We start from the raw sequence: 23,315 nt of genomic DNA on the forward strand, positions 1-23,315 counted from the left end.
ACTCTAGGCATTGTTGATCTTAAAAGCAGCAGATTTGGTAATCATTTAGTCTGTTGCCATTGACTGTGGAGTCAACTGAAGGAAGAAACCCAACTCTGCAATAAAACTGTTGTGAACACAGTAACAATGCTGCACACTTAAAACCCACGAGATGGAAGTCTGGGGATGATAAGACCCTGGGAGATAGAACCACATTTTAGTTTCTCTGTCTCATTTAAGTCTGTATTAGCTATAAGTTATGACCATAAGTTAAGTCTGTAGTTAATCACCCACTGAACATTTGGGGTAAAATTTCAAAAGCATATGTCCTTTTTCCCTTTTGATAAATATAGTTACATTTTAAATAATAATTATTACATTTTTTAAAAATGTCTAACAGCAACTGAGTATTTACTGTGAGTCAGGCATTGTTCTAAGTGCTTGACAAAATATTTCCTCAGTTAATCCTCCCAATGATCCTAAGGTAGACACTTTCTCCTTTCATTTGTGAAAGGAGGTATAGATAGATTAGATAATTTGTCCAGGTTTACACAGATTTTGAGGGACAGCATTTGAGCCCAATCAAGGAAAAACATTAAATTTGTTTCAAAATCAGTTTCTCTAAATATTCTCTAAAGTCTAAATTAAAATAAGAAATAGAATATTTATAGTATATATTTAAACATTGCCGAATTTATCCCTTGTCTCTAATCCTATGACTAAGGCATTTTAGCCAAGTTTTGTAGGTGAAGAAACTAAGATTTGTTACTGAAGTTCTTAACTACAGACATAGTACTAGAAAGAATTACTTATTAATAAAAGTATTTCTATTGAATATAAAATGTGTAACTAAATCTCATCTGTCACTCTAAAATGAAAAATGGTGGTTGAACATTCCATAAAATACAAATAAAAGAAAACTCAAACACCTGCATCTCTAAGATTTTACAACAAAGAAACTGTGTTGAAAATATTCTCCAGGTAATAAAAAGAATTGGAACAATGACTTCAATGTGTATCACATTGGTCTTTTAGAGTTATACTGCAAAAGAATTTTGAGATTCCAAATAAGCCTCATGACAAGGTTAACCCACACCACTGTCACATCTTTTATTATTATCTTTCCCTCTGAATATCCACACAATTCTAAAATCCTTGACCACATGTTCTTAGTAAAATAATAATAATAATAATAATAAAGTCTTTAAAAACTACTCCTTAAATTGATAGTTCAAGTTAAAGAGAGGTGTCTCTATCAGTTGACTCTATCATTGTTTAGTCCATCACCCGCACAGTGGTTCTGAAATTGTCCCTGATGGGCATACCTTTGAGTTTATTGTGCTCAGAGTCCGCTGGGAAGAGGGAATCTGGAAAGAGCTTGGGGAAGGTGAGTCCTGCATACTTGGGCCGATTCTCCACATAGTTTCTTACTGTAGGTTGCAATTTCTTCATGAATTCCGGACATGGTGTTCCTAGTTGCTCAATTACTTTGTTCCACTGGTCAATATCTGAGAATTGAAGAGTTAAGGGCAAAAAAAGTGCAGATCTACTAGGTCTTGCCTTTCACTAGTTGGGAGACTAACTGCTTCTCCAAATCCTGAGCAATCACCAACATAATTGGAGTTTAATAAGCAAAAAAGGATGAAAATATAAAACCAGAATTGTCAGGCAGTGAATCCTCTTGGAATTTTAAATTCACTTGTGGCATAAATGCACTTTTGGGGAATTAACATTACTTAACAAAATAGGATATCATGAAATAGTCCTTGAGTTGTAAAGATAAAAAGGTATTTAAATAACAGCAGAAGAATTTCTTATATTGAGATAAGCTTCTATATAACCATGTGATTTAAATGAGAAAAAATATGACACAAAGTAATAGTTTTATCCTAAAATTACCTCAATCATTTATTTTCTAAAAATGACAAATACCTTATAAGATTCATTTACATTTTTAAAAATTCTTTTAAAAATTTTTTTCTCCCTTTCTCTAGGAAACTTCATCTGTTCGTGTAACTAATGCATTAAATATGGGATCAGGATAATTTTTGATAATAAAATAACTCATTATTCTTCATCGAAGACTTTAAAAAATTCTAGTTAATCAAAGTAGTCACAATTTCATACCTATTTTTGTTACTTCTGTTAGTAATGCCCTGCATTCCTGAATATTGCTTTCAATGAGGTATGAGGATAAATATAGGTTGTTCAACTTAAGACAACAGATTTCCATCCAAGTGTATGTATTTCAAAAGTACAGTAAGCATGGGGAATTCTACAGGAAAGTATTACTTCTCTATGAAAATTGATACTGCCAAAATTGAGGATCTTTGACAGAGGATCTTTGACAGAGGATCTTTGACAGATATACTCCTGATTGAGATTTTTTCATTTATCATTAATATTTGATAGGTCAGAGCCTTGAGAATGAAAAAACAACTGGAAGAAGTTGATTTCAAACAGATTTCCTTGCCGTGTGTCAATGAATGATAGACGCCTTAGAAATTATTCTTAAATACAATAACACAGGCGGTGCTCTCTCTTACATTGTTTATTTTTCTACAACTCTATCCTTTAGTGTTAATTAATTCATTTCTGCTACTGTAATTTGTAACAGTTCAGGGATCTAACCATAGTATTACTCAATTGAGATCTGTAAAATCTTTACCCCTAGCTATTCAGTAGGATTGGACTAAAAAGATCAGTAGTCCTGACAAAAGACAAAATTAACTATATTTAACAAAATAAATATATAATACAAGTAGATAAAAGATTGAACAAGGATAACATCAAGCTAATTTGCAAATCCTCTTCTATCTCCCTTATAATCTTGCTGAATAAAATTTAAATTATTACACAGCCTCTTAGTTATTAGGTTAAAAAATATATGATTGTGTAATATTAAAAAATGAAGGATGGGTGGGAAAAACTGAAGAATATTCCTTTACAAAACAGTAGGAACAATTAAACAAGAACATGTTTCAATAAAATTTCATCTAAGTTACAACGTGCTTGAGAATATAGTAGTAAGTTAGACTCATTAGAAATAAAGAAACGAAGATAACAAAAGGTCAGAATTAAAGGTTATTCTTAGACAAAAACTTATGTTAGTACTATGGACATAGGTAAACTATAACTACTTAGAGATATTTAAATAGAAAACACTAATTAAGGTTAAATAAATCTCCATGCTTACACTATAAACTATGAAAAGAGGTCTACTCTCTAATACAGTTAGGTTATCATGCCCTACCAAACCATCATTTAATCATTGGTCATCCTTCCTTCAAATTCTGAAGACCTGATGTCAAACTAAAAATTAGGGCAAAGAAGCTGTCAGATTTTCCATAAAGGAGTCATTTAGCAAAGTTGGAAAATACTCCCAACACACTTTATATTCTAGTTACATTTAGCTAGAGTTACAAAGTTATTCAGTAAAAAATTAATTGCTTGTAAAATAGCATTCCCAAGAAAATTCCATGGTATTTTTACAATGAAGTTTAAGGAGAGTCAAATATTCTGGAAGTTGTTAAACAAGAACTGTCAAAATGTTTCTTTTTACAAATTATAATTAAAGTCTATAGAAGCATTCAGTGTGCTTCCAGAATGCTTTTTAGATGAAACACTACTATGGTCCTAGATATAATGGTTTACAATAAGAGGGAAAACAAGAATCTTTATTATTGTCAATGTAGTAGTTGAATGTTCTAACTGCCAATATGTGGTATAGTCATCTTTAAAAGTGTGTGCCTTTATTTTAACCGATCCATTTCAAGTTCTTTGTTCCTGTAAACATGAATAGTTATATTTAAGTAGAAAGTGCTTCTTTTCCAGATGTTCAGAGGATCTCAATATGAACAACTATATTCAATTATTCTTAGTTAACCACATGATTTTTCTTTATAATCATAATTAACCAAATATAAGCCACAATTAGAAGTCATATCTTCTGGCTCGAAGTCCAGTGCTTGTTCCAATGATTCCAGTAAGGAAAAGAGGAAGTTTGGAATTGATGTGGTAGAAATTGCTTTCATCTGACCATAAAATTGATTGTATGCTTGTCCTGGGCCCTAAAGAATGTCTCTGAAACTCTATTCCTAGTTTATCAGATCAACATATTCACACATAAGATAATTAATTTTATTAATATTTTAAATAGACAATAAAGTGATATATTTTAAAAGAATTTTTGAATTATCAGATTTCCACAGTGATCATATTTTTTAAAAATACATCAAATATTAACTAGATTTTTATGATTATGTGTTGAGAACATATTTTTTCAAAGAATGGCTAAAATTATTTTTGTAAAAGGATTTATTTGCTTTAAATGATGATTCATAAGTATCATTTTTATGCTGAGTAAGGATCTGAATATTTAGAGATTCCAGCCTGTGTGTTATCACATTTATAAAGAATACAAAAGCTATTCAATATAATGTTCAAAATATTTGATAATTTATTTCAGTAATTACTCCATATTTCTCTATGTAAAATTTGCTCTCCAAAAGAACTCTTACTTCTGAGGACAATTTTAAAGATGAGGATAGAAATATATATATTACAGAGTTCTGGATCCAGTTTTTTATAGTTATGTCTTGAGCTGTTTTGTTACTTTAAAATTCTTTTACTCTTTTTGTTTGAAAATGTTAATTTTCTCTCAAAAGTCCCCCTCAAACTCTGGTAACATGAAATATGAATAAGTGACTTAATGCATAATAGTAACTAACATTTATTTTCATTATAAATGAGCACAGAAAGAAGAAATATTATGAGCCAAAACACATTAAAAAACTTAAAACTGACAATTTGAGTAAAGGCTATTTGGTCACTGGTAGCAGATGTGAATGGAATACTATAGGACATAGAATATCCAAAGGCTGATATTTGAAGCATGATGTGTACAGATCTCAGTACAATCCATTTTGTCTTATAAATCTATTTATTACTGTAATCTATATTTCCTTACAAAGCAAAAAAATGGAGAGACATTTCACATATAAGCAAATCCAATATATATAAATATGTTGTCACAACAGTAGAATTTTTATTAAGCTATTGAAGGTTTATCTTTGGGGCCTCTCATCTGCACAAAACCCTTACAAGACTCTATCTAATTTGATATTTGTAATATAAATAAATTATTGTTTTTATAAAATACCGTCCTCAAGCTGTATGATAATCTGGCCTCATAAATGCTAGATCTGACTCTACCTGCATTTTGAAACTGGGAAGAGGCCTTGGAGATAATTTAATGTGACATCTGTATTTTATAGCTGAAAAATATCAAAGTCCTTTTAAAATTGGTAAATACAATGACTTTAAACAAAGGAGGTAATAAAAACAACTAACACTAACAGAAATATAAAATTCTATTTAAGGGGAGTTTTGGAAAACTGTAGTCTGTTCTTTGAGACGCTTTGATTAAATCCATTTCTGGGCATAACACTATATTAAAGGGAGATAAAGAAGGGACAATCAGGTTTATATGAGATCAAGAAAACATGCCATATGAGGCATACTTGACAAAACTTTTTATGTTTAAATTAAAAAAAAACAAACAGAGACAATCTCTGCCCCCATCCTAGCACTTCAACCCTCTTTTTTTTTTTCTTAAATTTTTAAATAACATATAATGTATTATTTGCTTCAGGGGTACAGGTCTGTGATTCATCAGTCTTACACAGTTCACAGTGCTCACCATAGTACATACCCTTCCCAGTGTCCATCACCCAGCCACCCCATCCCTCCCATCCCCCTCCAATCCAACAACCCTCAGTTTGTTTCCTGAGATTGAGTCTCTTATGGTTTCTCTCCCTCTCTGGTTTCATCATCCTAGCACTTCAACCCTCTTATTCCTTAGTCACAATCCCTTCTAATACAGTACTTTTTATTGTAAATTTCATGATGACAAGGTTTCAGTCAGTTTTGTTTACTGATAAATACCTGGAAACAAAAGTGTCCAGCACATAGTAAGTGCTCAACAATATTTGTTGAATAAATGAATGTCTACTTTAAGTTCAACCACAGTTTTATAATGGAGATAATATAAAGAATAAGAGAGAAAATATTCAAAGAAATGAAAACTGAGAAATTCCAGGAACTGTAGATAGGTTGGAATTTGGGAAACAGTTAGTCCCAAGGGAGAGAAACAAAGAAAAAAGAAAGAAAGAAAAAAGAAAGAAAGAAAGAAAGAAAGAAAGAAAGAAAGAAGGAAAAAAGAAATCCACACCAAGTTACATGGTAAAGAAACAGGAAATAACCAAAGACCAAGGAAAAAATCCTAAATGAAAGCAGAGAGAAAGGACAGACGATGTCCAAAGATGACTACTAGACTGACAGCTAATTATTCACCAGAAATACTGTAAACAAAAAGCCAGTAGAATAGTATCTTTAAAATGCTGGAAGAAAATAACATGTTAATCTAAAGTTCTATATCTAACAAAACTATCTGTCAAGTAAGGAACTCCATTCAAAAAGAAAAAAAAAAGTTTTATCATCAAAGATTTTTATGAACGAACTTTTAAAGGATATTCTTTAGAATAAGAAAATAATCTCAAAATACATCACATCAATAAGAGAAAGGATTAAAACCATATGATCATTTCAATAGGCACAGAAAAAGCATTTGACAAATTACAACATCCATTCATGATAAAATCCCTCAACACAGTAGGTTTGGATGGAATATATCTCATCTTAATAAAGGCCCTATACAAAAAAAAAAAAGATGCACAGCAAACATAATCCTCAATGGTGAAAAACTGAGAACTTTTCCCTAAGGTCAGGAACAAGACAAGGATGTTCATGCTCACCACTTTCATTCAACATAGTACTGGAAGTCCTAGCCACAGCAATCGGACAACAAAAAGAAATAAAAGGCATCCAAACTGGTAAAAAAAGAAGAAAACTCACTATTTGGAGATGACAGATACTATATATAGAAAACCTGAAAGACTCCACCAAAAAAAACTAGACGTAATAAATGAATTCAGTAAAGGCACAGGATACAAAAATCAACCTACAGAAATCTGTTGTATTTCCATACACTAACAATGAGCAGCAGAAAGAGAAATTAAGAAAATAATCCCATTTACAATTGCACCAAAAATAATAAACTACCTAGAAAAAAGTCTAACCAAAGAGGTTAGAGACCTGTACTCTGAAAACTATAAAACATTGATGAAAGAAATTCAAGACAGCACAGAGAAACTGAAAAGACATTCCATGCACATCGGTTGGAAGAGCAAATACTGTTAAAATGCCCACATTACCAAAAGCAATCTACAGATTTAATGCAATCCCTACCAAAATACCAATAGCATTTTTCACAGAACTGGAACAAACAATCCTAAAATTTGTATGAAACTGCAAAAGACCCTGAATAGCCAAAGCAATCTTGAAAAAGAAAAACAGGGGCACCTGGCTCAGTCAGTTAAGCACCCAACTCCTGATTTTGGCTCAAATTATGATCTCAGGGTTGTGAGATTGAGTTTAAGATTTTAAAATTCTCTCTCTCCCTCTCCCTCTGCCCCTCTCCTTCTCTCTCTCTAAAAAGAAAAGAAAGAAAGAAAGAAAGAAAGAAAGAAAGAAAGAAAGAAAGAAAGAAGAAAATGAAAACAAAACTGAAAGTATCACAATCTCAGATTTCAAGTTATATTACAAATCTATAGGAATCAAAGCAGTATGGTACCAAAGCAGATCAATGGATCAGAATAGAAAATCCAGAAATAAACCCACAATTCTATGGTCAATTAATCTTCCACAAAAGAGGAAAGAATATGCAATGAGGAAAAGACAGTCTCTTCAACAAATGGTGTTCAGAAAACTGGACAGCTACATGCAAAAGAATGAAACTGACCACTTTTTTATACCACACACAAAAATAAATTCAAAATGGACTAAAGACCTAAATGTGAGATCTGAAACCATAACAAGCGCTGTGAATTGTGTAAGACTGATGAACCACAGACCTGTACCTCTGAAACAAATAATACATTATATCTTAAAAAAAAAGATAGTAGGAAGGGAAAAATGAAGGGGGGAAATCGGACGGGGAGACAAACCATGAGAGACTATGGACTCTGAGAAACAAACTGAGGGTTCTAGAGGGGAGGGGGTGGGGGATGGGTTAGCCTGGTGATGGGTATTAAAGAGGGCACGTATTGAATGGAGCACTGGGTGTTATACGCAAACAATGAAACATGGAACACTACATCAAAAACTAATGATGTAATGTATAGTGATTAACATAACATAATAAGATTAAATTAAAAAAAATAAAAATAAAAAAAATACAATCCTAGAAGAGAGCACTGGCAATAATGTCTCTGACATCAGCCATAGCAGTATTTTTCTAGATATATCTCCTGAGGCAAGGGAAATAATAGTGAAAATAAACTATTGGGACTACATCAAAATAAAAAGTTTCTGTACAGCAAAGGAAACAATCAACAAAACTAAAAGGTAACCTACATTGGAAGAAAATGTAAATGAAACATTCGATGAAGGGTTAGTATCCAAAATACATAAAGAACCGATACCACTCAACACTCAGAAGCAATTTAAAAATGGGCAGAAGAAATGAACAGACATTTCTCTGAAGAAGACATACAGATGACCAACAGACACATGAAAAGATGCTCACCATCACTCATCAGGGAAATGCAAATCAAAACTACAATGAAATCACCTCACACCTGTCAGAATGGCTAAAACAAAACACAAGAAACAAGTGTTGACAAAGAAGTGAAGAAACAGGAATTCTCATGCTCTATTGGTGGGAATGCAAACTGGTGCAGCCACTATGGAACACAGTATGGAGGTTCCTCAGAAAGTTAAAAATAGAACCACCCTATGATCCAGTGATTGCACTACTGGGTATTTATCCAAAGAATACAAAAACTAATTCAAATGGATACATGCACCCCATGTATTGCAGCACGATTTACAATAGCCAAATTATGGAAGCAGTCCAAATGTTCATCAACAGATGAATGGATAAAAAGAAGTGGTATATCCAATGGAATATTATTCAGCCATAAGAAGAATGAAATCTTCCCATTTGCAATGACATGGATGGAGCTAGAGAGTATAATGCTAAGCGAAATAAGTCAAAGGAAGTCAAATACCATATGATTTCACTCATATGTAGAATTTAAGAAACAGAACAAATGAGCAAAGGAAAAAAAGAGAGACAAACCAAGAAACAGATTCTTATAGAAAACAAACTGATGGTTACCAGAGGGGAGGGAGAGGGAGGATGGCTGAAATAGTTGATGGGACTTAAAAAGTACACTTATCAAGAAGAGCACTGAATAATGTATAGAATTGTTGAATCACTCTATTGCACACCTGAAATTAATAGAACACTGTATGTTAAGTATACTGGAATTAAAATTAAAAACTTAATAAAGGTGACAAAAAGAAATAAGAAAAACAGAGTGTTCTGGTATATTTCAAAATGGTTCCTTTTCCCTTCCCACTATGGGAAAAATGAGACAATTTTTCCCTGGTATTTTCTGTAGGAAACTGATCAAGTCCCTGGAGGTAAATCTAACCATGTTATGGTTCCACATGACTGGCTCTCCCTGGAGTTTTTAAATCTGAGAGTTGTTCACAGTGAGTTTCTAGAAATTTGTCAATTACAGTCCAGATATTTCTACCCTTGACATGGATCCCTATATTTGCCTCTTTCTCTTGGTTGGGGGCAGTAGCTTTCTCTGTGTCTTTCCCTCTTTTGCAGATCCAAGAGAGTTGATGATTTTCAATCTGTTCAGCTTTTTTACTTCTTGTTAGAATGGAGAGATGACTTCTAAGCTTCTTACATGTAGAACTGGAAACCAAGTCTATTTGATTTGATTTGATATTATTATGAGACATTATATTCATATTTTTATTTTCATATAATTTGTTGTTGATGTGGAAAAATAAACCTGATTTTTAATGTTGAAAAAGAAAAATAATCTTAAAATAAAGGGCCAAATTGCAAGAAGTAGTGGTAAGCTGAGAAAATGATAGAATTCTTTCATATAAAGGTGAATCTAAACAAACGCTAACTGTATGCAATATTATAATAATATTGTCAATTCATGAGGCTAAGGAAAAAGAACTAAAATACTGGGCACAGATAGCATATTTAAATTGGTACAGTAATGACCTAAATTAGTTTGTGCTAAGATCATTTTGTGCAGAAAGATAAAATTACCCAAATTAAAAAGGCAATGTCCCACATATTGAACTATGGATTTAATACAGTTCCAGTATAAATACCAATAGGAATCTTAGCAAGCCAATTCTTTTTTTTTTTTTAAAGATTTTATTTATTTATCTGATAGAGAGAGACACAGTGAGAGAGGGAATACAAAGCAGGGGCTTGGGGGAGGGAGAAACAGGCTTTCTGCTGAGCAGGGAGCCCGATGCGGGGCTCAACACCAGGACCCCGGGATCACAACCTGAGCCAAAGGCAGACGCTTAACAACTGAGCCACCCAGGCACCCCTTAGCAAGCCAATTCTAAAATGTTTACGGAAAAGCAATGATTCACTAATAGCTATGATACTTCTGAAGAAGGCAAAAAAGGTGAGATATTTACCTTACCTGATATATGTATACATTATACATTTGTATTAAGAAAGGGTAGTAGTGGTATAAATATAGACAAACAGACCAGTGAAACAAAATATAGGGCTCAGAATCTAATACTTTCTCCCTCAATATGTGGAAACTTATGACAGTAAGACTTATAGACCACTAAAGAAAGAATAAGCTAGGGCGCCTGGGTGGATCAGATGGCTAAGCGTCCGCCTTCGGCTCAGGTCATGATCCCGGGATCCTGGGATCGAGTCTCGCATCGGGATCCCTGCTTCTTGGGAGCCTGCTTCTCCCTCTGCTTCTCTCTCTCTCTCTCTGTTTTTCATGAATAAATAAATAAAATCTTTAAAAAAAAAAAAAAAGAAAGAAAAAATAAGCTGGTCAATAAATGGAACTGAAATAAAGTAAATTAGATCCCTCTTTAACACCAAACACAAAAATCAATTCCAAGTGAACTAAACGTTTAAATGTAAAAGATTAATCTTTAAAACATTCATAGTAAAATTACAAGAGAATATAAAGGCATAAAAGGATTCTTAAGACATAAAAATACATGCACTATTAAAAAAAAGATGGCCAAATTAAAAAATACTATAAAATAAAATGGGAAAATAATCTAAATACAGGGAGAAGCTATTTGCAACACATAAAACTGACAAAGAATATGTGTCAGAATATATAATGAACTCCTACTAATGAATTTTTTAAAAATACAATAAAAAATGTTTTTAAAAAAGAAACTTTACCAAGGGGAAAATACTAATGGCCAATAAGCATAAGAAAAGATGCTTAGCCCCCCTTGTAGTTAAGAAAATATAAATTAAGCCTCCAATGAAATAGTATTTTATATCTAAGAGATTAGTAATGAATTTAAAAACAAATCTGACAATACCAAGAGTTGGTGACAATGTGGAGTAGAAGTTATATTTATATATTGCTACTCTAGAAATCAATCTGATGTTACATAGTCAGGTTTTCAATGTGCACCCCTATGCACCCAGGCATTTATCATTAAAAAAAACCAAACCCTTTCCCATGTGCTCCTTTCCCATGTATCTCCCATGAGATATATATTCATAGCTTCATTGTTCATAAAAGCAAAAGCAAAAACAAAAAAACTGAATATATTCCAAAGTCTATTTATAGGAGAATGAACTCACTATGGACTATTCAGAGACTGCAATACTTTACAGCAATGAAAATGAATGAACTATCTAATGGATCAACATGAACAAATCTCAAAAATTTAATGTTAACTTCAACAAAAAGCAAGCAGCAAAATAATGTGTCTTGTGCAATATGTAAAGCATATAAATCTAAACCTATATGCTGCTTAGAGATAAATATACCTGTGGTAAAATATAAAGAAAGTCAAGAAGATTGTAAAAATATGTATTTAGGACCTCTGGGGAGAGTGAAGGATATGACTGGGGAGACACAAAAAGACTCAAAGATATTGGTAATGTTCTATTTTTTAATCTGAGTGATAGTATAATGCGTATTCATTTTATTGATCTTCAAAAGCTATATATTCAATATTAATTCACTTGATAATACAAAATATTTTGCAATTTTTAAAGTAAGAATTTCTGCTATGATGAAATTTATTAGATCTCTCAAATGTATTTTAATAGTTGAGTTCTGATTCTTCTGTAGAGTTAAAAACATTTGATTTGAAAAAATTCAGTTAATATATACTTAAAAATACATTTACTAATTAAGTAGCATATAAATATATAACATTTTAAAAACTGCTTTTAGCTATCTTAATTTCTCAATGCTAAAAATAACATGTTGAAATTTTTTAGACATAGATAAAGGGGATAAGGCCTTATTAATATTCTAAGTTTTGCTGTGGAATTGGTTTATATATTAAGAAGACATGCATAGCCCATATTGCAAGGATTTCTAGCAATCATTTATTTTGAGAATGCCTTCATATAAGTGAGGATATGTTAAAATAACATGACTTCTTATGATGTATTGTATGGATGTATAATATACATATTATATATCTCTAACCCCATTTTAAAGGTTCTATTTAACTAATAGACTTAGATACAATTTTATTGCCTCTTCAGAGAACTCATTGCTAATAATAGGGAATTTAAAAATAATCTGTCTTGCATTTTAAGTGTTTAACCTTATGATAATCAGTGTTCATAATTTTTTTACTTGAAAAAGAATGACTTAAACTTTAACCAACATGTTTGAAATCATTAAAAGACCACATCCTACACTCAGAGGAGCCATTTTAGAAAATAATTAGCATTGCCCTTCAAGAAATTTACAAGTGTATTCCTATAAAAACTCCAGAAATAACTCAATATAAAAATATCAAGCTCAGTCATTGAGAGGGCATCTATTATGAGATTTTAACATTAGTAGCAGCCTAAAGCTTTACTTACAAGGGATTTTAATACCCAAGTTAGAAATGATATCCAATTGGGCGCCTGGGTGGCTCAGTTGGTTAAGCGACTGCCTTCGGCTCAGGTCATGATCCCAGGGTCCTGGGATCGAGTCCCACATCGGGCTCCCAGCTCAGCAGGAAGCCTGCTTCTCCCTCTCCCACTCCCCCTGCTTGTGTTCCTGCTCTTGCTGTCTCTGTCTCTGTCAAATAAATAAATAAAATCTTTAAAAAAAAAATAAAAAGAAATGATATCCAATCAACTTCTCCCCAAAAATGGATTCTAAGAAATATTAATCTGTACTTAATAACTCCATTGTGGAAATCTGATTTGATTTTTTAAAAAGAAAATGAGAGGAAAGTAATGAAAATCAACCATTTTAATTTAGAGGTGGCAAATAATCATTTCAGTCACCACAATGAACTGAAAAAGCAGAGTACAAAGTTAACAGATTGAGTCTATTTTCATCAAATGCATAAAATTAGCCAAAACTTAAGAACTGTTTCATGTTCATGTCCAAAGACCAAAGTAAAGTTTAAAATTCCTTGGAAATTAAAAAAATCCTGTTTCTTAGAAATCTGAAGGAATTTAGTTTTTATCAAGCCAACTGACTTTGAAACACCATTAACATAAACATGAATGTGGCAAATTTATTGATGTTATTTAATAAAATGTATATGTAGAAGACAAAACTGCAATATAGACAGAAAAACTTGAAAAATAAATGTGTCATAAATAAGAGTAGAAAAAAGAATAGAAGTAAAAACAATGTAACTTTATTTTTACTAAATAAAACTTTTTAGGTCAGTTCTTTCATTCAACAAAAATTAATTGAGCGCCTAACTCAGTCATTTCCCAAACTGGTCCTTTAATACATACAGAGAGTACATGTATGAAACTATATATATATCCATATAAGTAATATATTATTCCCCAAAGCAAATAGCTAATCGTAATATGGTTAGGATACACTATATTAGTAATTAGGTTTACTTTAATTATACATTAAAACCCCATTATTATAGGTTTGATTTTATTTTTAAATCATAGTCATTTAAGCAGAGGTTTTATCCTTAATATGATGAAGACATAGTATCTTCATAAGTGACTGAGTGTAGAATATTTAACTAACTTAAGAAAATAAATTATTACATATCCATATACCAATAACACAGTGTCTGTATCTATTTAATACTGAAGAACCTGTGGAATCTTTACTTGCTAACTATTAGCTGCCTAAGAGAAGATCAGTTTTACTTACTCAAGTGACAGAAATTTGTTTTTTCAGATATTTTATATAATCATTATTAACTAATGAGGTTTTAATTTTTGCACTTGTTAATAATGTAGAAAAAATAAAAACAGGAATTGGATCTATTATTCCTAGAAATGAAGTAAATGACAAAAAGAATTTTAAAAGAAGTTGGTCAATTTAAAAATGAAATTCATATGCATGCTTTCTGAATATGTGTTAATATAAACCTATTTCATATTTGAGGGTGAAAATAAATCTGATTAAAGATTTCCATGTCAAGTGAATATTTCTTGAAAGCATAAATCTCCAGTCTTAAAACTGAAATATTTTGTTTATTACCTAGCTATGAAAATAACTTAATTTTAAAACACCTACACCCCTTCAAAAAAAAAAAATAGAGAGGCGCATAGCACTGTTATTAGTTTCATAGGACTGAATTTTAAGGCAGGCCTTTTGAAAGCGTGCTGAATATTTCATATTTGATACTTGTATTATCCACATAAGATCGAGCTAGGAGACAAGGTCAGACTACCACAATGCCAGCTGTAAATATTTGACACTGGAGTCACTTCGAACCCCTCTAAAGGCGGTGAATATATACCATCAGCAGTGTTGTATTTGAGACCAAAGGGAATTGATTGAGAATGACACCCACAGAGACCACTGGCTGCTAAGAAGGATACGATCAGTGCCAGGAAACAGCACTGCACCTTTTATCATTTCTCCCATGATGCACCCTACTGACCACATGTCAACTGAAAACAAAAATGAAATGAAGATAAACAAGAAGATAGGAATAGAACAGCGAATAAGTGAAAACACTTGGCTACTCATGCCATAGAGCAATGGTCTGACCTTCCACTGACTGGCTCAGAGGCCAGTCTCATGATCATTAGTGTTTTAAAACAGCGAAATAGGGAGAACACAAGAATGTCAGGGCCCTCTCTGCTATGCAGCTGAACTTACAGTGCCACTCAATGCTACTTAATGCATGATACTATCATTTTGCAATTATAATTCAATGATTAATTTAGTTTCTGATTTAAAAGGTCTAATTTGCATTCATCTACTAGAATCCTACTGATTTGTACTGTAAATTATTCTAGATTGTCTTAATATGGGAAACATGCAAATGGTTTTTTATTCTTTCATATACCATATTTGAAAAAAAAAAAAAAAGCTGAGCTGCCAGCAACCTCAAAAGAAAGGGTTTCTTTTACAAAACACATTTACTCTTATTTATAAATATGAATAAATTTCTGGAAGTGAAATGCCAGTTCAAGAATGAATGTTTTGAAATATGCTGGCCCAGTTTCATTGACTCCCATCAAAGGAGCGTGTTTCTAAACAGGAAGCCTTGTCTTATTCTTATAAACATGGTTGCTTTAAAATGGTAAGAAATACTGGCTTTCAAAATGGGATGGTTCAACATGAAATGAACATGATTTAAAGAGCTGACACTTCTCAGACTATGAATCCAAAGAAACTTGGAATTCAAGGTAAAATTACTATAGTTTCTCTGCTATTGCCAGTTATCATCCAGAACTTAAAACCAGTAAGCTAGGGCAGAGGGTACACAGGGAGGGGCAAAATGGGAAAAGGCGAAGCAAGAAAGTAAAATCTCTCTCTTTAACTATACTTGGTTACTCACGTGTTCCTATTGAAAAGTCAGAAAGAGAGATAGGTCATTCTTAAGGGGGAAGGTAACCTAGAAGAATAAAGGATGTTGAGGGGGAGCAAATAGGAAAAGGCATTAAAATAGCAGTACACCCTAATTTTGCTCCACTTACTCTTCAAATCACATTTTGTAATTTGGCAGTGACCTTAAAGAATTCCTCATGAGATTCTTTCCAATGTGAAAATCTCACTCAAAGTTTCCTTATGACTTAACACCTGAACAGAGTGATCACTGCAAAGAAATGGTTACAGCTTTGAAGGTGATAAGCAAACCAAGAGAAGCAAATTTGTTTTGCTTCCATTTTAGGAAAGCATGTGACATGCAAAAATATCAGGGAAAGATAGAGCAAACAGTTGTGCATCCCTTTATTATTAATGCATTTGTAATTATGGATAATATCTGTCTCACAAGATTTAGTATTGTGAGAATCTTTGATTAAAGGAAAAAAGAAAAAAGATCTCTGAAAATGCATTTGTTTTGGAATTGCAAGTTTTCTTATCATACTGTCCAAAGTGACCAGTCTAAGTTGCTATTTACAGTGTATCTATTTTTATAGATATTGTGGAAGACAATGACAAAAAAATACAGGGAGATAAAAACTCAATAAGCAGGGTTTTCTCTTGCCTGTACCCATTCAAACACTTGGAAAAGGTGGCTTCTGCCACAAACAGAATCTGGGAGTATTTGTATCTGGGAGTTAGAAAGCATCTATTTCTGTTTTTTATTTAATGAAAAAAAAAGTCTCTTCTATATGATCTCTGGCAGATACTCATTTTTTCTGCTGCAGAACCAACCCCATTGCTTTTTAACTCTATAACCTTGGTCAAGGTACTTCATCTCTCTAAATATAAACTTCATCCTCTAAAATGTGGATGGTAAATAGTATTTATCATGTAAAATTTTTAAAAGAGATTTGAAAGGATTATGCCTGGTAAAGATCCTTGTACATTGCCTGGTACATAGTAAGTATGAATTATATATTGGAATTAAATATATTCTGGAAAGTTTTATTTATTTAACATTTGTTTAATATTATATTTAGATGCAATAAAGAGATCTTTCTAATGAGGGAAACTCACAGTTCATTGGGTGATCTTTTCACTGTTAAAACCATTTAAAAAGGCATTCCACATATTCGATCACAGCTGTCTCTATGGAACTTCTTTCCATTATTTAAAAAGCAATTGCCCTGCTTCTTCATCTAAGTAATAATCTTAACTTATGTGAATATAGCCTATGATCCTTTGCCACTCCCTTCCTAAAACTGACAAATTTTCATCTTTCAGACTAAAATCCCTTGTCTTTCACTCCCTCATATATGCCTTTAAACAATGGCAATGACAATAACAACAGGTGATCTAAATGGAATCTTAGTCCTTATGTTGCTTCAGTCTCAAACAGTTCTAGACAGTTGTTGGTTTAATAATTGGTACGAATAACTGGCCTATCTTCCAGTTCTCCTTTGTGTGGCTCTGCTGGATATAGATATTTCAAAGTAAAAGGAAACCATTTTTTGGAAATGTATCTTCATGTCCGAACCCAAAATAGACTTAATAGATCATAAAGCTTTTCATAAAAATAATGCAGAGATAAAAACCCTAGATCTGAACTACTGATTAATATAATGAATTCTGTTTTCTCTATTTTAAAGAACCTTTCTGAGTAACAATACCCTAGAAGCCTTTCCAATTTCTCATTCCCATTTAACCTTACCCATTATTCATTATTCCTACAGACTCTCCATGCTTATACCACCAAAGTGCTAAGCCTTGTGCCTAGAAATAATACACTCTATCATTATGAATTACAAACATGGAATATATGCACATTTATATGGATCTTCATATACTCAAGACAAGATTATTTCTCAAGATAAACTCATTGCACCAGATTTTGTGAATTATTCATCACAACTAAAACAGGAAATAGGTAATAAAAGAATCTGATACTAAATCTTGTTGGAACAGGGAGGTGGGGGTTGGTGGTAAGCCTTCTCCCAACTAATATACATATCGGCTTATTAGCAAGGAGACTAGATTATTTAATGAGATTTTCAAGATATTCCAATGAATACTAATCGTGCATAGACCTGAGAAGAAATCAGCAAATTCGATTACTGTTGAAAACTGGATTTTGATGCTTTCTGAGACTGCCTGATATAATATTTGGGTCTCTGTTAGAGTTTTGTACATTAATGCTGCCCAATGAGAATTCTGGTTGTTTTTATGATTCTGATTTATTACATTTTCTCTCCCATCATCAGTATCCCCATAGGCAGAAAGGAAATTCGTTTGCAATGGTGACACTCGGAAACTGAGGCATTTTCCCTAGAAGGGATGTTAAGTAAGTTTTGGTGTTACTAAATTATGGTGATTAATTTTCTAAGTGAGAAAATCTCAAGTGTCATCGTATCGTTTGTCAGGCATTAAATTATGCTAAGTTATCTTTTTTCCTGTTCTAGCCAAGAGATAGAAATGATATAACGTAGGCTCTGGCAGCTTAAATCTAAATAAAGAAAGCATTCTATTGCTATTTCCACTTTCTGTCCAATGGCTTGGGTTGTAACCTACAGTGAAATATTTTTTGGACTATGTGAATTTCTATCTAGCAACCTGGCAAATGTCTCCCAATCTAGGAGATCGTGTGACTCTGGTAACACAACTGTGAGACCACATTGCTTTTCTCCCGCACCTAACTATATCTTTACTTGGCATAGGATTCAGACAATGTGCTTTGATAAATTTTCTTTCAAAGCATACCTCAAAATACAATAGCAAGAAGATTTCATATGATTTTCTAACATCATAACACCATTTCTTTGGAAAGTTTGTTTCAAAAGTTATAAATTTAGATATTTAACAAGAGCATATTGTTTTAAACTTCAGTGGAAAAAATGGAATTATAAAAGAAACATATATATTTTGCACATGTAAATCTAAATAAGAAAAATAACATTTATGGAATGTTACATATTCTAATGCCAGGAAATCAAAGGAAGATTTTCTCCTTGAGGCTACCCATTCAACTTGCTTTTCTTGCTTTAGAACTTCTATGTCATTATATTATTAATTTTTAACCTTTATTTAAAACACTTTATATTTCTGATTTGCTTTTTTACAAAACAGAAAAAATCCATTGGAACTTACAGCAAAGCTGTAAAAACTTTTAGCTTCATATTAAATTACAAGTAAAACAATAGACTAATAAACTTACAAAATATTTTGCCATAAAAAAGACCTAAATAATTTTTTTATTGCACCAATGTTTTAAATGTCATCTTTCAAAATCCATGTAATTCTGTAGTGTATAGAAATAAGTAATTCGAAGAAATCCTAATGTTGAAAAATGTGTTTTCTTTAAACTCTTCCTTTCCCTTTTCATTGTTCTGATCAATAAACAGCAAACACCGGCTCCAGATGTCTCATAGTATTACCAGTGTTGGTATCTTCACTTCATTCTGTACATCAGGTTCCAGAAATATTTTAGTGAGTGGCAAACTTCATTTTTCTTTCTTTTTACTGTTGTCTAATTCACAGATAATTTTTGTTTCTCATCCTTTGATAGAAATTTTTTATTCTAGGTAGCCTTTTAGTTCTTTTCTTTCTTTTTTTTAATTTATCTAATTCAATTTGAAGGTTATTTGGGCTGGAGTGTCCCCAAACTAATTAACTTTATAACATAAATATTGTTTCTTAGCTTTGAGGGTATTTATAGGTATGTGCATGTGTGTAAAATTCTAATGTTTTATCACCACAGCAATCCTGTGAGATAGGGAGAAGAGGTATTTTATAAAGTAAATTAAAATTTAGGGGGGGTCACATGACCAAAGAGAACAGGACCAGAAGCCAGTTCTTGGAGCCCTATTCCAGTGTAAGTTTGACCTTCACTGGACTGCGGAAGGGAGAAAGAGTGTTGCACACAGTAGGTATCACTGTTCACGAACTCTGTCCTAAGGGCCACCTGGGGCCAGGACAGTTTCAGTGGAATATCATAGTAATGACTGAAGAATGTGTTTTATTGTTTGTAGTCTTCCCCCTCAATATTTCACTTCATTTACAAAAAAAAATCACTCAGGGGCGCCTGGGTGGCTCAGTTGGTTAAGCGACTGCCTTCAGCTCAGGTCATGATCCTGGAGTTCCTGGATCGAGTCCCGCATTGGGCTCCCTGCTGGGCAGGGAGTCTGCTTCTCCCTCTGACCCTCCCCCCTCTCATGTGCTCTCTCTCTCTCAGTCTCTCTCTGATAAATAAATAAAATCTTAAAAAAAAAAATTAAAAAAAAATCACTCAGTACGTTGCCTACAGAACTATAGAGGGATAGGGAAAAATAACATGCTTTTAAACTTTTCTGTATGCATTTCCAGGAGACAGGGAACTTCTGGGTAGTCCTAGTGGAGCTTTGTGAATGCTAGCGCTCAGTAGCTACTCTCTGAGACATCAAGGGGTCAAGGCCCAGCTCCTCAATTTCTTTCCTTCCGTTCCACCCTGGAAGTCCATCTTGGTTTGCTGCTCCCTTGCAATCTATCTCTCTGAACTCCTTTTATGACCATCATGCCTTATCCCGCCCTCTGGTGTACTCTGGCCTAGTCTCAACTTCCCGGGAGAGGGATTTTCCTCTTATAATCCTGTCCTCCTTCCATCTTTTTAGATCACTTCGATCTGGAGTTCCCACTCTAGTGATTCCTGTCTTACTGAGATTTTCTCAAAATAATAATAAAAGAGTAATAAACAAATTAATGGTGAAATATATTCTCTTAAACAAGTATAAAGAAATAAAGGTGAAAAGGCTTATTTTTTTTAATGTTAATGATCATCTGCAAAGTGCTTATGGGTATGAAAGAATGCCTGAAGTTTTACTTCACACCTTTATTTAAAGTCATAAATCATATATGGTTTGAGATAATACTGTATTACCTTAATATTAGGTAAAAGACTCAGACTATAGTAATGTATTAGTTGCAAAAGTTTATTAGAAAGTAAGCATGGTTATTTCAAAGAGGTAAAGAGTGAGAATATATTAGATGGATATAATAATCCACACCTCTAATTTTTATTCACTTTACTTTGATTATTCCTAATTTTAATGCTCAAGCTTAGAAAAGATATGACATTTATTAAATTTGAGGATGTTTTCTTTATTTATTCAAACATATTTTTGTCAAATCGTTTATCTGTTCCTTAATAACTTGGCTCCTTGGCAAGTTTATATGTATACACTTTTCATCCTAACTGAAATTTCTCATGTCTTCAGAGGGAAAAGAAAAAGGGGCTATTTTAGCAGTCTGATCCAGCCTTAACTGGAGATAATATACTTGAGGTCTAGCAATTTCAAATGAATGCAGTGTGCCTCTTTTTAATATCACCCAGGTCCAGGGAACTCTGGCCAAGAACTCTAGATAAAGGACTTCACAGGCTTGCTCAAAGAAGCTGTTGCCATTTGAAGTAGAATGGAAGAAAAAAGGTAAAAAGAACATATCTAAAAGAAGTAGGCTTCAGGAAAGAATTTGTATTATATGAAAATTCTACTGGTATTATGAAATTTCAGTAATCAAGAATATGGCATGCCCTAGTTGAGGCTTGGGGTGCGGGAGGGAGTCAGTGACTAAATATCCCTTTAAAGAAAAACACGACTTCTAAGAAAGCATAACTTTACTATAAGTTATTGTTGAAGGAAACAAAATCTGAATGAAATGCAAAGTGACTGATACCTCTTTTATTATCGTTGGACTAAAGAAAATAATGGACCTCATATATTTACTGCTAACTTGAAATTTGTCATGGGCCGAAGAATTTTTAGTAATACTATATGTCAAAATATAGCCTATGAAATAGGTTTTAATCATAACACTGTAATAAAAATCGAGTGTGTAATAGTGTATGTTTGTATAATTAAACTATTCACACAATAAAAACAAATATTTTATAAATAATCCTTTGGATATTAAAAAATCAGCAAATTAATTAATGGAAAAGCAAATACATATATATGTATGTATTTTGCCAACACTTTCATACTCAGAAACTAACCTGTGATATCATCTGGATCATATCAATAGCTAAGAAACCCACACAGTGTTTCTCAAAATGCAAAGACAGTTTTAATGCAGGCAAATAGCTAAAACTTCAGTCATCACTAATAATTTCATGAAATTTCCCAATTTGTCAAGGTGTTCTACTATTTTTGCTGTAGGTTCAGATTAAGAAAGAGAACATTATAAAGTTCTGTCGGAGAGAGGAATAATGTTGATTATGATGATAGAGTATTATCATATAATTTTTCAGCCTCAGAGAAATTTAATAGAAATTACTCTGAATAATTATAAGGGAAAGTCAAGGGAACTTATGATTGCTTTTTTTTTATGTCTCTGAAGAATCTTGGAAGAAGTCAATTAGCATATGTTACACTTTGATATTACTTCCATTAAATGCTGGAATCATTTCAAATATGCTAAAATATTGGTATGATTCTTCTCTCCATAAATACTCCATCAACCCCGAAACTTGTATCTGATCATCACGGTTAGTGAAGTTAATTCAATGCTCTGATCTCTCGATTGTTGGTGGGAAGCTCTAATCATAAACTTATAATAACTTCATGTAAAGATTAATGAAACAACTCCACTCAAAAACACTGAGTACATGTAATCCATTCTTTATTAGGGATACTACAGTTTAATTTTTAAATGTGGTCATGACTTAAGACATTAAATTATAATTTTAATTATAAGTAAAATGAACTAAGGATTTAAATCTAAATGGAAACATTTTTGGAAAGATGGCAGTTCTTCTAACATGATTTATCTGGAAATCATTTACTCCTATTTAAGTAAAATTTAACTTAAGCAAGATGTTTTCCACTATAAATGTCTTTACGTAACTTTTCCATTGACTTTTAAGTTTGTATGCAGGCTCATTATCATATATGGCAGTAGGCTATCAAAGACCATTATCTTATATGATCATCACTGAGATAAAGGAATACCGAATGCAAATCCTTATCACAATCTAAATTTTTGTGTTACAGTTTATTCAATTTCTAGGATCACTTTTATCAAGGATATATATTCTATGTATTGATTTTAGCACAATTTACTTTCAGTTCCAAATATTTTCCTGAAATAAACCATAATAAAAGGGAAAAAAGGCCTCCAAGAAAACAATCATTGGAAGAATAGAGAATTACCAATATGATGCTATTATTTTTGTTTGCCTTTTTTCTGAAGGGTATTTTGGCTTTTTCTAATTTTATTTGCTTTTAAATTTAATACTGCTAAAATAGGATAAAAGTAATCCTGACAAATGAAGAGCTATATTAGATCTCAGAGAACCATGGCACATAGAAACAAGTGACCTATAACAACACCACACGAAAATGAGATATTCTGTGACTTTTTATCTTCCACTAA

The 23,315-nt window shown here is 32.4% G+C and overlaps 1 protein-coding gene across 2 annotated transcripts in view; it reads right to left on the bottom strand.

Moving 5' to 3' along the window:
* MAPK10 (mitogen-activated protein kinase 10) overlaps positions 1-23,315 on the bottom strand; it is a 327,652-nt gene that overhangs the window by 56,328 nt on the left and 248,009 nt on the right. For both annotated transcript variants that reach the window (XM_064584738.1, XM_064584737.1), the window contains one exon: positions 1,305-1,487. In XM_064584738.1, the coding sequence (XP_064440808.1) occupies positions 1,305-1,487 (183 nt within the window). The remainder of the gene's footprint in view (positions 1-1,304; positions 1,488-23,315) is intronic.

The sequence above is a fragment of the Mirounga angustirostris genome, unplaced genomic scaffold, assembly GCF_029215605.1.
Source record: "Mirounga angustirostris isolate CCGP_5_RB_7025 unplaced genomic scaffold, mMirAng1.0.hap1 SCAF_2, whole genome shotgun sequence".
Lineage (NCBI taxonomy): Eukaryota > Metazoa > Chordata > Mammalia > Carnivora > Phocidae > Mirounga > Mirounga angustirostris.